At 37.1% G+C, this 14,464-nt stretch overlaps 1 protein-coding gene across 6 annotated transcripts in view; it reads left to right on the top strand.

Annotated features, from left to right (window-relative positions):
- The window catches only part of ILDR2 (immunoglobulin like domain containing receptor 2), a 199,593-nt gene extending 186,285 nt beyond the window's left edge, over positions 1-13,308 (top strand). For 2 of the 6 annotated variants that reach the window (XM_075197348.1, XM_075197346.1), the window contains 5 exons: positions 1,335-1,505; positions 3,665-3,778; positions 5,319-5,523; positions 8,157-8,784; positions 10,121-13,308. In XM_075197348.1, the coding sequence (XP_075053449.1) occupies positions 1,335-1,505; positions 3,665-3,778; positions 5,319-5,523; positions 8,157-8,784; positions 10,121-10,156 (1,154 nt within the window). In that variant the 3' untranslated portion in view covers positions 10,157-13,308. Of the gene's footprint in view, positions 1-1,334; positions 1,506-3,664; positions 3,788-5,318; positions 5,524-8,156; positions 9,582-10,120 lie in introns of those variants that run through there. The other 4 variants (XM_075197347.1, XM_075197343.1, XM_075197345.1 and 1 more) reach the window with 3 other exon arrangements.
- The last annotated feature ends 1,156 nt before the right edge of the window (positions 13,309-14,464 follow it).

The following is a 14,464-nucleotide window of genomic DNA, read 5'->3' as shown; positions in this document are numbered from 1 at the left end:
TTTTCAGGTGCACACATTTTCAGCATTCACCATTACAGGGTTGCCAGGCCATAAAAATATTTTTTTACTGAAAATATGATTCATGTGTACGAACATATATCACAACACGACACAATGTAAAAATATTTGGTTTCTGATTGTAGTGTCAGGATTTTACTGACGTATTTTTTCTTACTAACTTATTATTGTATTATTACTGCCACGCGTTAGTAAATTCACTAACGCGTGGCAGTAATTAATAGACAGACCTCCTATAAATATATATACACACACATATATATATATATATATATATATATATATATATATATATATATTTTGACACTTCTCCTTTTGTTTCATACAGGCAAAATAGACTATACATAGGGGTAAATTTACTAAAGCTTCTAGAAAGTGAAAGTGGAGCTGTTGCAACCAATCAGGTTCTAGCGATCATGTTCTAGAATGTACTAGATCAGTGATGGTGACCTGAGACACTTCAAGGGTCGCACATTACGCTTAACTCAAGTAAAAAAATGAGTGTTCCATACTTGCCAACTTTCCCTGAATGTCAGGGAGACTCCCTGAAATAGGGGTGATCTCCCTCACTCCCTGAAGAGTCTGGCATTCTCCCTGATGCTGAGCCAGTACAAGACGTGGTTGGCTTCGCCATTTGTGGCAGGATGACACAGTTCAGAAATTGTGTCCTATGTCCATGTATTGATGCCTATGGAGGTGGCCATTTTCATGGAGACCAAGATTTAATCAAAGACTGACAGGTAAGACAACATGACTTCAGTAATGGAGACAGAAATGTAAAAGACACTTCAGTCTCTAGAGATTCATTAGCTGCTTTTCTTTAACGCATAGTTGCCTATTCTCCCGGAATAATCCTGGGCTCCTGGGAGAGCAGGGCAACCTCCCGGTTCTTGCCCCTGCAATAAATAAGTGGCGGGGACGGGGTTTAATGACGCAAATATCGCATCATCTTAGCCCCACCCCCTGCTGTAATTGGCCAAAATAGTGACAATCGTTTAGGGGCGGGGCCAAAATGATGCGATTTGACAAGCCCCGCACCCGCACGCCCACCTCCCCCGGGATCTCCCTGAAGCCAACGAGGAAAAGTTGGCAAGTATGGAGTATTCTGTGAAATCAGTTTAGATAAAGATAAGATTTGAAATGTCTCTTACCTGGGGTCCGGCAGTTTGCGGATCCCGTGGTCTCCGGGTCTATGAAGCGCAGGGAAGTAACAGCGCCACCAATGAATGAATTGAAAAATTGAAAAGAGATGATTGAAAATTAGGTTTTGTACATAAAACGCCTTATTAAAATACTTTGTTTTATTTCTTTTACAGTATATGAAGCTGGTAAGGCTGCAAAAGTTGGATACCCGCCCGCCGTTCCCACAGCCTGCCCCCCCTACTACATCTCCACCGTTCCTGTGGCTCCAGTTCCAGCACCCATGCTAATGGAGAAACAACACGTTCCACCACTAGTGCAGAGTGACTCATTAGGAGGGCAAAACGGTAATTTCTACAGCTGTGCTAATGAAAGTGCCCAAAGTCTCTCTATTCGCGAGGGAGGCGGCCCTCCGCCCCCTCCCCATTTAGAAACACTGAATTAGGGAAACTTGTTTTGATATTCATTGGAAACCATTTACCGACTTTATTAGTTAGAACCTGAAAGCCTTGGTGGCCATATTGATTTCTCTGAGCGGTTTTGTAAAAACCAGTATGTGAGGGGTAGATTTATCAAACCTTTAACAAAAGGAAAAGTAGAGGTGTTGCCCGTACCAACCAATCAGTTTCTAGCTATCATTTATCTGGTGCATTCTAGAAAATGTTAGCTAGAATCTGATTGGTTGCTATAGGCAACACCTCTACTTTTCCTTTTGTTAAAGGTTTGATAAATCGACCCCTCACTTACTGGTGTCTACCCCTGAGAGTGTAAGGATATCAATACACGCAGTAATAGATAAAAAGGTTTTTGTTTTTTTTAAATGTAATTAGAAAACAAAAAAAATAAAATAAGGAAATTGAATATAAAAAACAAAAGGCTGAAAGAATTATTTTTCTTCCTTCCCTAACCCCTCCTCATAACCTAGACTGTGCCATGCTCATGCGTTTTGCAATCTTAAAAAAATGTGTGAATAGTCAGACAGTATTAAGGTCACCCCAAATTACACTAGACCCCCAATATTATTTTTCCTACCCCTCCTTTTCCCATTCTAAGAATTTGTGCACACAGATATATCACAAGGGTGACATACATGTAATACTACACCTTAGTTCTCTAGTTCCTATGACTGGTAAAAAGTACACATATAGTTGATATTTTGGAGTCAATATCTGGGGTTGTAATTATGTGATACAATCTAAGGGAAGAATCATGGAAACACATATTTTTTCCCCATTTTTTTTGACCTAATACAATGTCGTCGTTCCCCCGCCCCAAAATAAAAAAATATTGGGTCTGGTTCATTAATGAAAGTAAAGCAAAAAAAAATTAGTAACTTTACACCTTGGGAAAACCATGTTGCATTGGAGGGGGAGGTAAATTTAAAATGTGGAGACAGATTTATAGTCGGAGTTGGGCATGTTCTAGATCACCTTTAAATTTCAGTGTACAAATAAAGCTATAAAGTATTTGTGTGTTACAGGGAAAAACTGTCAGTATTTAACTTATGTGCAAAATAATAATAATTTGCACCCCTTGCATTGTAACATGGTTTTGCCAAGGTTCAAAGTTACTCATCTTTTTGCTATACTTTCCTTAATGAATCAGACACATTATATTTATAATAATGTACTAGCAAAAGAAACAACTATCTCTGCTGAAAAGAAAATAATTAAATTCACTTGCCTGGACTAAAAAATGTAAGTTCTGCCCATTTTGGGGTAGGGACAGCTGGAGGGCACTTGAATTATTACTTGTTACCCTGTTTATAATGCAGTGTGGCAGGTAGGAGGTAGATTGTTAGGGTCTGCGAGGGGACTTACCTGTTTATGTGACATATTACACTCCTCCCAACATTTAGAATCACAAAATCGGGATAAAATAAGCTCCGCCCTGTTCTGACCAAACCCCTGCCTACAAAAGGGGCAAAACTCCACCCATGCTTTGTTGCCCCCACCCCTTTTGAGAGTTGTGGATCTGCAGAGTAGTGCAGTATGCATACCGTGTTATTATCAGGTTATACTGCAATGTGTCTCCTCAGAGCTCTGACTAGAACTGAATTACTTTTACTATATGTCACCAATCAATCTGTAATTCATTAATTTTAGGCTTTTTGGTTTTTACATTGGACCAGTCGGTATTTTCTACAATCTACCGGAAAGGATAGTGTTTGATGACAAAACTCAATGGGTATTTATTATACCAAAACCAGACCAATAATACTTTTTGGAGTAACATGAAACCTTACCCACTTTTGCTAAATTAAATCCGACTTGGAGTTTGTGTCGTTAAACTGAAGATAAGAGTGATGCGTTGGACAATAGGACTCGACGCAGCCAAATCCGTCCAACATTGACTCATGTATCTTCATAGGGTTCAGACTGAACTTAACCGAAAGCGCTTATGTGTACAAACACTATTAGTTCTGTTCGCTGTTTACGTCGCTTGTATAGACTCAACAGTTTTTTAAGATTAATTAGTTAATAAAATGTTTACTTGTCTCCATCAGTGCGCAAGGGATACCGCATCCAGGCCGACAAGGAGAGAGATTCCATGAAGGTCCTGTATTACGTAGAGAAGGAATTGGCCCAGTTTGACCCGGCCCGTCGGATGCGAGAGAGATGTAAGTGTTGTAAGTTGCCCAGAACATCCTCATTATGGATAATTTCAGCGTGAGAGTCGGTGTTTAATCTGAGATCTCTGAACCTCTTTGTAATTGAGTCATTTTATTCCTACTTGGAGGCAGCCCACACAGTGAGTCACCGAGTCCAATAGCTGTCATATTTCTGCCTCGTATTGTCCCAAATATAGATGTGTTGTATTCTATCTAGCTGTGTGTGTGGTTTAAATATATAGCATGTCAACATAAACACACAGTCACTCGCTGCCGATAGGAAAATGGCAGTGACGCCGTATGTCAGATATGATTTGCGGATTACGCGGTAGCCAACGCTTGCACTTCCCGTCGGCTAAGTGGTCAATGGTGGATTCTAATAAATAGAGCAGGCAGCATCCAAAAGACGACAATAACACAACGCCACTACTCCCGACCACAAACACAAGTGTGTATGGAGTCATCAGGACCTAAATTTCCCATGATGGTTTACATGCTTTTACTACCATTAAATAAGCTTGTAAACGCGCGATTTGTGACACTTATGTAAGGAGATCTCTGCATTAACACCATTTACTGGGAGACCTGTAGAAGTATTCTGCTTTCTGTACAGTGAGATCTGCTCGGGAGATGCATTCATACGTTTCTGTATATGTCGAAGCATTTTATAATAACAATATATTTTTATTGGACAGAACGTCTACTTATATAAATGCTGGCCAGAAGCTATTACTCTTGTAGTCACTTTTTTGCCTCCTCCGTCTCTTTGTTAATAACATTGTATGTAATTTGGAGGAGGGGGGGACATAATAGCAGACATTCTAGTAGTGTAAAAAGAAAGATGACCACATATCACCGAAGCTGAATGGCGATTACAATAATCCTTATTTAATGATTTTATATGGGGGTGTGAAAAGTTGCTTCTAAAGGCAATGTAACCCATATTTTCCCTTGTATTGTATTTGGGATTGGTATCTGTTTAGCCAACTGCCTGGATAGTTTTTGACTCCACATTAAGGCGGCAGCCATGTTTCTGGCTTCTCAGGCTCTCTGCTGCTTTCACCTCCCCGGCCGCACAACTTAGGCTGGGGATCTGCCCTTTATGGCTGACACTGTTATCACAGGTATAGCAAGCCTTGCAGCATGAATCTTATATTAGCAGGAGGATGCATTAAATGAATATGGGACAACAGAATGAACTTAGTTTAAGTTGCATACTATTAAAGTGGTTATGTGTTTTTACATGAATGCATTGGTTCAAGTTTATGCCGTTCTATTGCTTTTCTATTTAAAAAAAAAAATAATGCAAAAAGATATTTAACTTAGTTTAGAACCACACGTGATAATATAATGACAGTTATGCCCAATTGTACAGCACTACGGAATTTGCTGGCGCTATGTAAATGTTGATGATGAGGATGATGATGATGTCTGCTCTATACATCTAGATGTGTAAGACCCCTCCCCCCCTTGGTACACCTGTATATAGGATGTTATATCCATGATGATATCATTTTCTTTCATCCTTTGCACTTTACTTCCTTCTCAGACAGCCACACAATCTCAGAACTAAGCTCCCTACATGAGGACAACGTACACTTCAATCGCTCCTACCGCCAAGTCCGAAGAAAGCCTCTCCCGTCCAGCTGCAACATCGATGGAGACGCAGAATACTGGTCTGGGGTTGTTGGGGCCACAGCGAGACCCTCAGCTTGTTCCAAATTCAGGGATGAGAGAGAGAACTTCAGAAGTAGGTAAGTGATACAGTTCATGGGCATTGGGCTCCGGCAGCGGAGGACGGATCAATGTGAGCATAATAGATACAACATGGTATGGTGCGATCGCCATAGAGCTTAGAGCTTTCAATGTTTTAGTATTGAGGGACAATTAAACCCTCTAATCTTCATTTTCACTTAATTCGCTCTCCAACAGACAATAACTGCATGTTTTCCGATTGTTCCAAATCCTTTAACCTTTTGAAAACCGGATGGCTGGAACCATATTCATGATTCCCGGGTTCACTTTTCCATTTTTAATTCTACCCACTCAAGTTTTATATTTTTATCTTTTGCAACATATAGGAGTTTCTTTTGGTAACACGTTGAATGGATAAAGGATTTCATGTTATTTTACATCCATTAGCTGGAAAACCAGACAAGGAACATGAAAATAATATATTTTCCATCATTTTTTTTTTTACGTCTTTGTGAGCATAAGGATAACAAATATGTGATCTTACTGAAAGTATTAGTTATAGGAGCAGAAATAGGGATATATTTTTTTTGCTTGTCTGTTTAACGTTTCACTTAGGTGTTTGCGTATTGTACAATTAGCGTTCTATTTAGAACACTTCAGATTTCTGTTTGTGAACATCGCGGAGACAGGATCCAAACAAATCTAGCTGCTGCACCCAGGGGTTCATTTAATCACTATGTAACATTGGGCCGAAGATGGGGGTCACACGGGAGTGCTATCCCCCTGTAATTATCAATCTGTATATGGCATCACGGTGGCTCAGTGGTTAGCACTTCTGCCTCACAGTGCTGGGGTCATGAGTTCAATTCCCAACCATGGCCTTATCTGTGTGGAGTTTGTATGTTCTCCCTGTGTTTGCGTGGGTTTCCTCCGGGTGCTCCGGTTTCCTCCCACACTCAAAATTATGCTAGTAGGTTAATTGGTTGCTTTCAAAAATTGACCCTAGTGTCTCTCTCTATGTCTCTCTCCCTCTCTCTGTCTGTGTATATATGTTACGGAATTTAGACTGTAAGCTCCAATGGGGCAGGGACTGATGTGAATGAGTTCTCTGTACAGTGCTGCGGAATCAGTGGTGCTATATAAATAAATGGTGATGATGATGATGACATTGGCATATGTTTGTTCTATGCACAAGTATAGGAATTGCTTCTTACATGGAAAACAACTTTGATCTATGGAGCAGAGCTTTCCTCCGCAAACAAACTCCACACAGATAGGGCCCTGGGACAGAATCATACCCATCGCCCCAGCGCTGCTAGGCAACAATGCTTACTGTGCCACCATGGTGCCATTGGTAAAGTTTCATTTAATCACTTTCATTTAATCACTATGTGTGTGCGCTGTACCCCACAGGATACTATGAGCCTATGTTTTTAAACGTAATTTTTATGAAGGGGTTAACAAACATTCTGCTGATTATGGACCTTTAATTTGTATATTAAAATTAAGCAAGCAGGTCCAAAATGGTCTTATCTGTAATTTTAGCTACTAGAAGCATTAACTGCAGCGCACCAAGATCAGGAATATTGCTAATAACCCTTAGTTATATGGATGAATTCCAGGTCTGGCACACCTCTATTGTTTGGCTATAAGCGAATTTTCCTTGCAGCGCCGTAACTGTGCAGAACGTACACCACACTGCTCGGAGCCAATAAAAAGCAGCTGCTGATGTCAGCAAAAACTATATAAACATCCAATCCCAAAGCAGAGCACAGTAGGTATTACTAAGCGCCAAGCTAGACGGAAATTGAGTTTTGCTGCAGAAAAAGATTTTTCTTGGAGGTGCGAGATTCTAGGGATGTAATCGTTACCAATCTGTACAGTATTTATAAATTGGCATTTTGTGGAGTCTATAAATACATTTGGTACAACGATTAATTAATTCTGCTGTACTGTACAGTGTGGGTGGGATAGAACTGGGAACACTTCCTGCCACATTCCACCCACAAAACGAGTAAAATTTCGCAAGTAAATGGAGTAAGGAGGTGAATATTTCCCTGAAGAGTTTTTGAAGATGTCAGTAGTATTAATTAATACTAATCATAATTAATAATAGTTATTTCCTTCCAGGCTTTCAATAATATCACTGTTCATGACCATTTGTTTAAATATCCTAATCTGGTTCCATCACCTGTGAGATTGCAAGCCAGTCACTCACGCTTGTGAAGATTTAGGCTTCATGCGTTCCTCCCATTCTACACCTCAGCAAAGGAATGAGGCAGATAGAATTCTGCGCAGGTTTAATGAAGTATAAACACATCCATTACGACAGGTATATAATTTAGCTCAGTAATACTCAAGTTCTGCTAGTTAATTATGTCCAATAATGGGCCTACTTGACACTTTAATGTTTATCAGCACATGAATCTACAAGACAATATAACTTGTCTGCAATTTATTTTAACATTTACTTAACATGCAAATTATACATTGACAATCTTGGAAATGGGAAAGAACAGATGTATCGGACAGACTAGGTGGGACAGTTGGTCTTTATCTGCCGTCAATGTTCTCTGTATCTGTTGCAACGCTCAAGTGATAGATGTTGTACTCCTACGAGCTGTGTATGTGAATCCAAACTAGATTATCGTGGTCAACATGTGGTTTGATACTTATTTATTTTTATTCACAGCCTCCAGAGACCAACCTCGGAGGTCTTAGAAAGGAAAACCTTTCCCATGGCAGTCCAAGCCGTATCTACAGATGAGTTGGCTGCATTTGCAGACTCGTATAAACAAAGATCCCGCAGATCCGACAGTCGAGGTCCCGGGTCAGGGCCCAGGTTTGAGAGGTCGGAATTAAGAGGAAGATCTCTATACCAGGACAGCTCGACTGATGACTACTATGGAAAACGGAACCATGGAAGGGAACTGTTTTCAGACACTGAAAGAGGCTGGTCATTCAGCCCTTCTAGGATACAAGCTCCAGAGGACAAACATTTCCCCAAAAGGATAAGCAGGATGGGACAGAGTTATGATGACGCTTACCTTAGCAGTGTCCTTGAAAGGAAATCAAGGGTTATTGAGGAAACCACTATCACCCCATCCAAACTGAGCTTGCGGCAAAATTCAAGTCGCAGCTACGGCCGATCTCCGACGTTCAAGACCGGAGAAAGCAAAGACCACAAAGTTGAGGAGGACGACTCGCTTCCTCCCTACAGTGAGCGAGAGCTCGCCAGGGCTCTCCCGTTTCGTTCAAGGGAACACTCCTATCTCAGCACCTCAGACAAGAGGAAGAAAAAGGACCAATCAAGTAAAACAGTGAGAAAAGCCTTCTTTTTTTACATGAATGGGTCACAGGCCAAATGGGGTTGGAGGGCGTTGTCAAAAATTTAAAGAGTGGGAGAATGTGTGTGTGAGGACATTATTATATGCTATATTGTGCCATTCTGGAGATGTTTGTGGACCATTAACATGATTCTAATTGAAAACGCATGCTGTATAAAGGCAGCTCTTGTAACTTCGATATTTTTTGACCACATTTCAAAAGAGGGACATTTTTTTTTTGTCCACTTTTTCGGGCTAAAATAAAAAACTAAACACAAGAAAACGGGCTGTTCGGACATTTCTCCATGCAATGGACATTGGGTGTTTAAATATGTCTTTTTTATATATATATTCTGTACATTCAGACTCCAGATGTAAATGTCTTGTGCAGGCATGGTTGGAATTGGGACACTTGTTTGAGTCAAATTTATTTGTAAACAAATACGATATGGGATTGCGGGTGGTTCCACAGCTTGGTTTTGTGGTTACTTTTCTTGCCGTTATGGAACTGAGATAGAGGAAATATCTCAGAAACGTATGTTCTGCGTTGTCTCGGCGGTTTCAGATGTGGAAGCTGCACCAAAAGACTCTTAATTTTAAATTCACATGACCAGATCTCTATTTTTTTGTGACAATTAAAAAAAAAAAAACAATTAGGAACAGCAAAAATACATGTACAAAATGAAACTGTTTGTGTTGCTGCTGCTTATTATTTTTGTTCCGAAATTAATTTATTTGAAACTGTAAATGTGGCAGCTTTTTTTAAAAACAAAACAAAAATGTATTAAACTTTTCGAAAAATATGAAATGTATTAAATCGAACAAAAAAAAAAAAAATTTTAAAAAAAAAAAGAAATATGACAGATGGGTGGTTTTCTTTATTGTTGAATCGTTATTTAATGAAGTTCTTGCTATATATTTTTTTTTTTTACTTGTTTGATTTTTACACAAAGAGTGAGGGACACATCCACCGAGGCAGAGAACAATCGGTATTTCACAGCATAATTAAAGGAAAAAAATTGAGTCGTTCCATCCACATATGTCCCTGTCTTTTCCATTTACTCATGTCATGATTCACAAATCTCACGTCAATCATCTCTAATAAAAGCATTATAGGAGATTGTGCATTTGTGTTACCCATTAGTTTAGGATACCCCTATGTTGAGTTGAGCTTGAGTGTATTCACGTAAAAAAAATAATATATAAAATGATTAAGATTGGGCTGTCAGCTGGGGGTGTTCGCTTGTCTGCCTTCCAGGACAGGGAGAGGTTTATCATTTTGTTCTCCATTTTGTCATGTTCATATCTTATTGTTTATTATTTTTCGCAGGGTGATTTTCCAAACAGGATGTCCCTCGTTGTCTGACATCGTGAAAGACTTAAGGAAGATTCTCATAGGAGGAGGCACTGAGGGAGTCCTGGTTACAACAGAGAGAGCCATGAGCCACAGTGCTCCAAGGAAGCCACCCCTTCTTGACGTGGAAGATCTTTAACTAGCCTATTTCCCACAGGACAGGAGACCATATGCATTGGACCTTAAGTTGGAAGCAATGGTCTCCTGCAGGGTATACAACCCAATCAATAATGGACCTCAAACAAAAATCTGGAGGGGAAGGGGGGAGCGTCACAAGATTTTAGATTGTGTAAGGACCAGCCTTAGTATATTTTAACTCACTCCTACTCCTAAATAACTTAACAGGAGTTGGTATATGCCTCCATTCTCCATCATTCCTTATGTCTCACACTCAAACAGTGTTATCTTTTTTTGTACCATCAAACCTCTTTGTGCCTATCATTCACATTGTCCCAGTAAAGGACGAGTGATACCTTTGTATACAGTTGGGCATAATTCACAGACACAAATTAATTTAACCAAATTAAAATTTCCTTTGAACAAATTCTTGAATTTAACGGCTACCGATCATTCCTTAATATTTTTTTTTTTTTGCTACCCATAATTATAAAGTAATACTGTGTTACTAATACAAAAAAAATAATATTTTGATTTGATATTAGTATCTTCAGAATATTTCAGTTTTAAAACAAGGTAAAATTTCACTTTCTCAGATTATGTCCAAGTTTGAATATTGTTTTTTTATGGTTGTCATAGTAAAATTGGAATTTCATTAATGCTCTTTAGATATGTTTATTAATAATGAATACTCTGTTTCACGGTCTGTGAATTCTGCCCAGTGTCTATTTTGTTTACATGGAAAAGGTGCTACCTATGTACCTCTCTTTTGCTCTACTGATTTTAAGTAACAATTTTATTTAAACTCTTACTGAATATCAATCTTCACCTCCCTACCTTTTCTGTTCCTGTCATCATGTCATGAGAACATTTAATGCAAGAAACATTTTTTATTTCTATAACAATTTTAGAAAAAACAATATGCTTATACTTTTTGTATCTGTTTTTGCAAACGCTACACTTACACTTTCTGTATTTGTTTTTGATTTGACTTTGATTGGCTTTTGCCAACGGAGAACAAAGAAGAGAAGAGGTATATGTTTATTTGTAGATTGAATGTATTGTGTTGCTTTTGGGTGGGTTATTATTTAGAGTTTTAGTTGAAAAAATAATTATTTTATAGTACAGTGGATTATTATCGATATGATAAAAAAAGTTCTAGATTCTTTTAGCTTAACTTTTAAGTAAAGATTCAAATTTTGTTAAATATCAGAAACAGTCATATTATTTTCCCTGTGTTAATTGCTTTTGTTTAAAATATGGAACTTGCATGGGTTACCTCTCAGATTTTTTTAATCAAACATTATACGGTTGACATTAAGATATATCATTCACTCATTGATGTCATACATTGGTTTTACAGGATTGAAACTATGGGACATCTTCCCATAAATGGAGAAACAAAATAAGAAAGACCACCATAAAAACAATTAATGGATTAGTAACAATATGCCAAAAATGTCATAATATAAAAAACATAATCATCATATAATAAATGTTATTAATCTTTTTAAAGGTAAATTATATTCTAATAAGAATAATCAATATTAAAATAATTTAACTGAGATAAATAAGGACTCCATTTTACTGTACATATATCAGGTGCATTAATTTTGTAGTTTTATTTTTAATTTTATTTAGCACATTTTTTCAGTTCAAAACTATAGTAATGTGCAAAGCTTTTATTCCTAAAATGTAGCAATTTTTTTCTAGCCCCTGAATGTTTACGATATGAATGTTTACGATATGTTAATATGATGTTGGTCCTATGTTCTCTTCTCTACTCAAATAGAAATGGAGACATAAAGATAAGAGGGTGAGAAAAATTAAAAATGATTATATTAGCAAAATTCTTACAAATATCTATATAATAAATATAGAATTATCTTTAAAAAAGTACATTTTAAAATATAAAACAAAAGAAATTAATTAAAAAAAAACTTTTTTCCTATCTGTTCTTTTTGTTATTATTTTACTATTTTTTTTTATAAAAAGTCCTAGATTTATTTTCTTGTTGAAACCAAGTATTTAACTTAATAAAGTTATTTAAATTAATTATAATATTTTTGTCAATCTCCATTTATGAGAATATGTCACATAGCGTACTTGGATTTTGCTGTGAGCAGATGGAATATCCAAGTTGCTTTTATTTGACAACGTAGAATGAGATGATCCAACAGCAGAAACATGTAGGTCCTTCAATGGCCACTATCCAACATATATCAGTTAGCAAGAAGTTTCCACTGGGATCTCAAAGGCATTTTCTGTTATTTATGGGGAAAAATTGATAGAATTGCTTTTATATTCTTAAAAACTCACCTGCAACATTTAATTATTAGTGGTAAAAAAAAAATCTGAGTCAACACAGTATGAAATTAATGATGATTGTATTCCATGTGCTCTTACTTGACCCAACATGACTTTTAACCTAGTCGACGGGTTTACAATTTTTGGAATATTATTTCCGTAATATTAAATTACTGTACGTAACTTTTTTCTCCCCAATGTCACAATGAACAGGACTTTATACGCAGACACTATCATTTGATTCTCAGTAACAACGTTACGTCAGCCACTGACTCCAAAGATGGACAATGCATCTATATTAGATTTCAAAGTATTTTTTTATTAGTCAATGGTACTGACATTGTCCTCGGTATTGCATGACATGAACGTACAGGGACACGTTGTTTAATGGGGTAAATGCTGAAAAGTGGGTTTGGTTAGTCCCTACCTCCATGAGCTTAATGTATCTACAGAGTCTCTCAGTTTTTAGAAGGGCTTGTATTCTTAAAATAAATTAACTACAACCACTTCCTGGCAGAAAAAAACAAAACAAAGTATTTTTTGTATGAACTTAACTGTTTGCAGTGTCCTCTGGAAACATACTGTGATACAGTGTATCCGGCTGCCTTTTAAATGATTAATTTTCTTCTATGGTTTTTGTTAAAAAAAAAAAAAGAACTTGTTATTATAAATATGGTTGTATTTTTATTTTCATCCTGAAGCTTCAAATGAGTCTGTGTCATAAAATGTGTTGCAGAATATTTGGGCTCCAATGTTTTGTTTTGAATTTTCATAACTATATTACTAACACCAAAATATTGGGTGGTGAGTATGATATATAAGTTATAAAGGAAAAAGTGGTGGGGGTTTTTTTCGGTTTTTTTAATAGGAAAATTTATTTTTTATAGAATATTTCTCAATATGTGTAAATTAGTACTGGAAACACTCAGGGGAGCTTGTTTCTAATATTTCTATCATCACACAAGGAACATAACCTACAGAGAGATACTGTTAACGGTTCAGTTTAATGGAGCGTACTCACAGAACACATCCTGGTTTTCCCAAGATGATCCCTAAGTTTGCCGCTGGGAATACTTAACTTGAGAGGCTTATTTTCATTTCATTTGTGGAGTCCTGATCAAAGTCATTTAACAGCATTACAAAACAAAGGAAGAAATGAAAAAAACTTTACATAACATACAATATATGTCCCTGATTTTTATACAAAATAATGCTTGTGCTTGGTCTGTATTGTGTTGGAATGTAATAGAGAACTATACTGTAAGGCAAATAGAAATGACCAACCACAATAAAGTGGTTCTAGTACAAGAAAAATTTAACTTGTTAGGAAATGTCAGTTGTACAGGGTTGTACCGAACAGTAGATTCTCAATACATCCCTTCAAGGTGGAGTTCTCATTAGACAAGGAAGCTCAGCTTCTAATAATCACTGATTAAATTTACATGTGTGTTATCCATTAGACTGTATAATTCCAAAGGTGGAGCAAATACATTCTGTTACCCCCTTTTCTGGGTGCCCATGGGCTAGAAGGCTGATCCTTTATAGCAGTATGTAAGTTGTAAATAATGATAAAAAAGTATGTAGCCTTTTAACCAAGCCAATCAATGTCCTATTCAATACCCACTCTTGTACACAAACTGCAAATTTGAAACTAGCAATTTAAACATTTGCAAATTCTTCTGTTTTTTTTTCCAAACTCATAACTGGACGTCCTGATTATGTCTTAATGTACAATACACTTTGTAATATTTTTTTTTAGAGATCTTTACTTAAGATATTAATCTTAAGACATCATTGTTCTACCTACTTCCAAGACATTTCTTCTCAAAGTAGTTTTTACTTGGGGCTAGATTGCTAAGATTCGTGTTTGATGGTGGTTTCAATCTGGCTCACATC

This window comes from Mixophyes fleayi, chromosome 2, assembly GCF_038048845.1.
Source record: "Mixophyes fleayi isolate aMixFle1 chromosome 2, aMixFle1.hap1, whole genome shotgun sequence".
NCBI classification, from domain to species: domain Eukaryota; kingdom Metazoa; phylum Chordata; class Amphibia; order Anura; family Limnodynastidae; genus Mixophyes; species Mixophyes fleayi.
The sequence above is the reverse complement of the archived record's forward strand: the minus strand, read 5'-3'. Positions and strand labels throughout refer to the sequence as shown.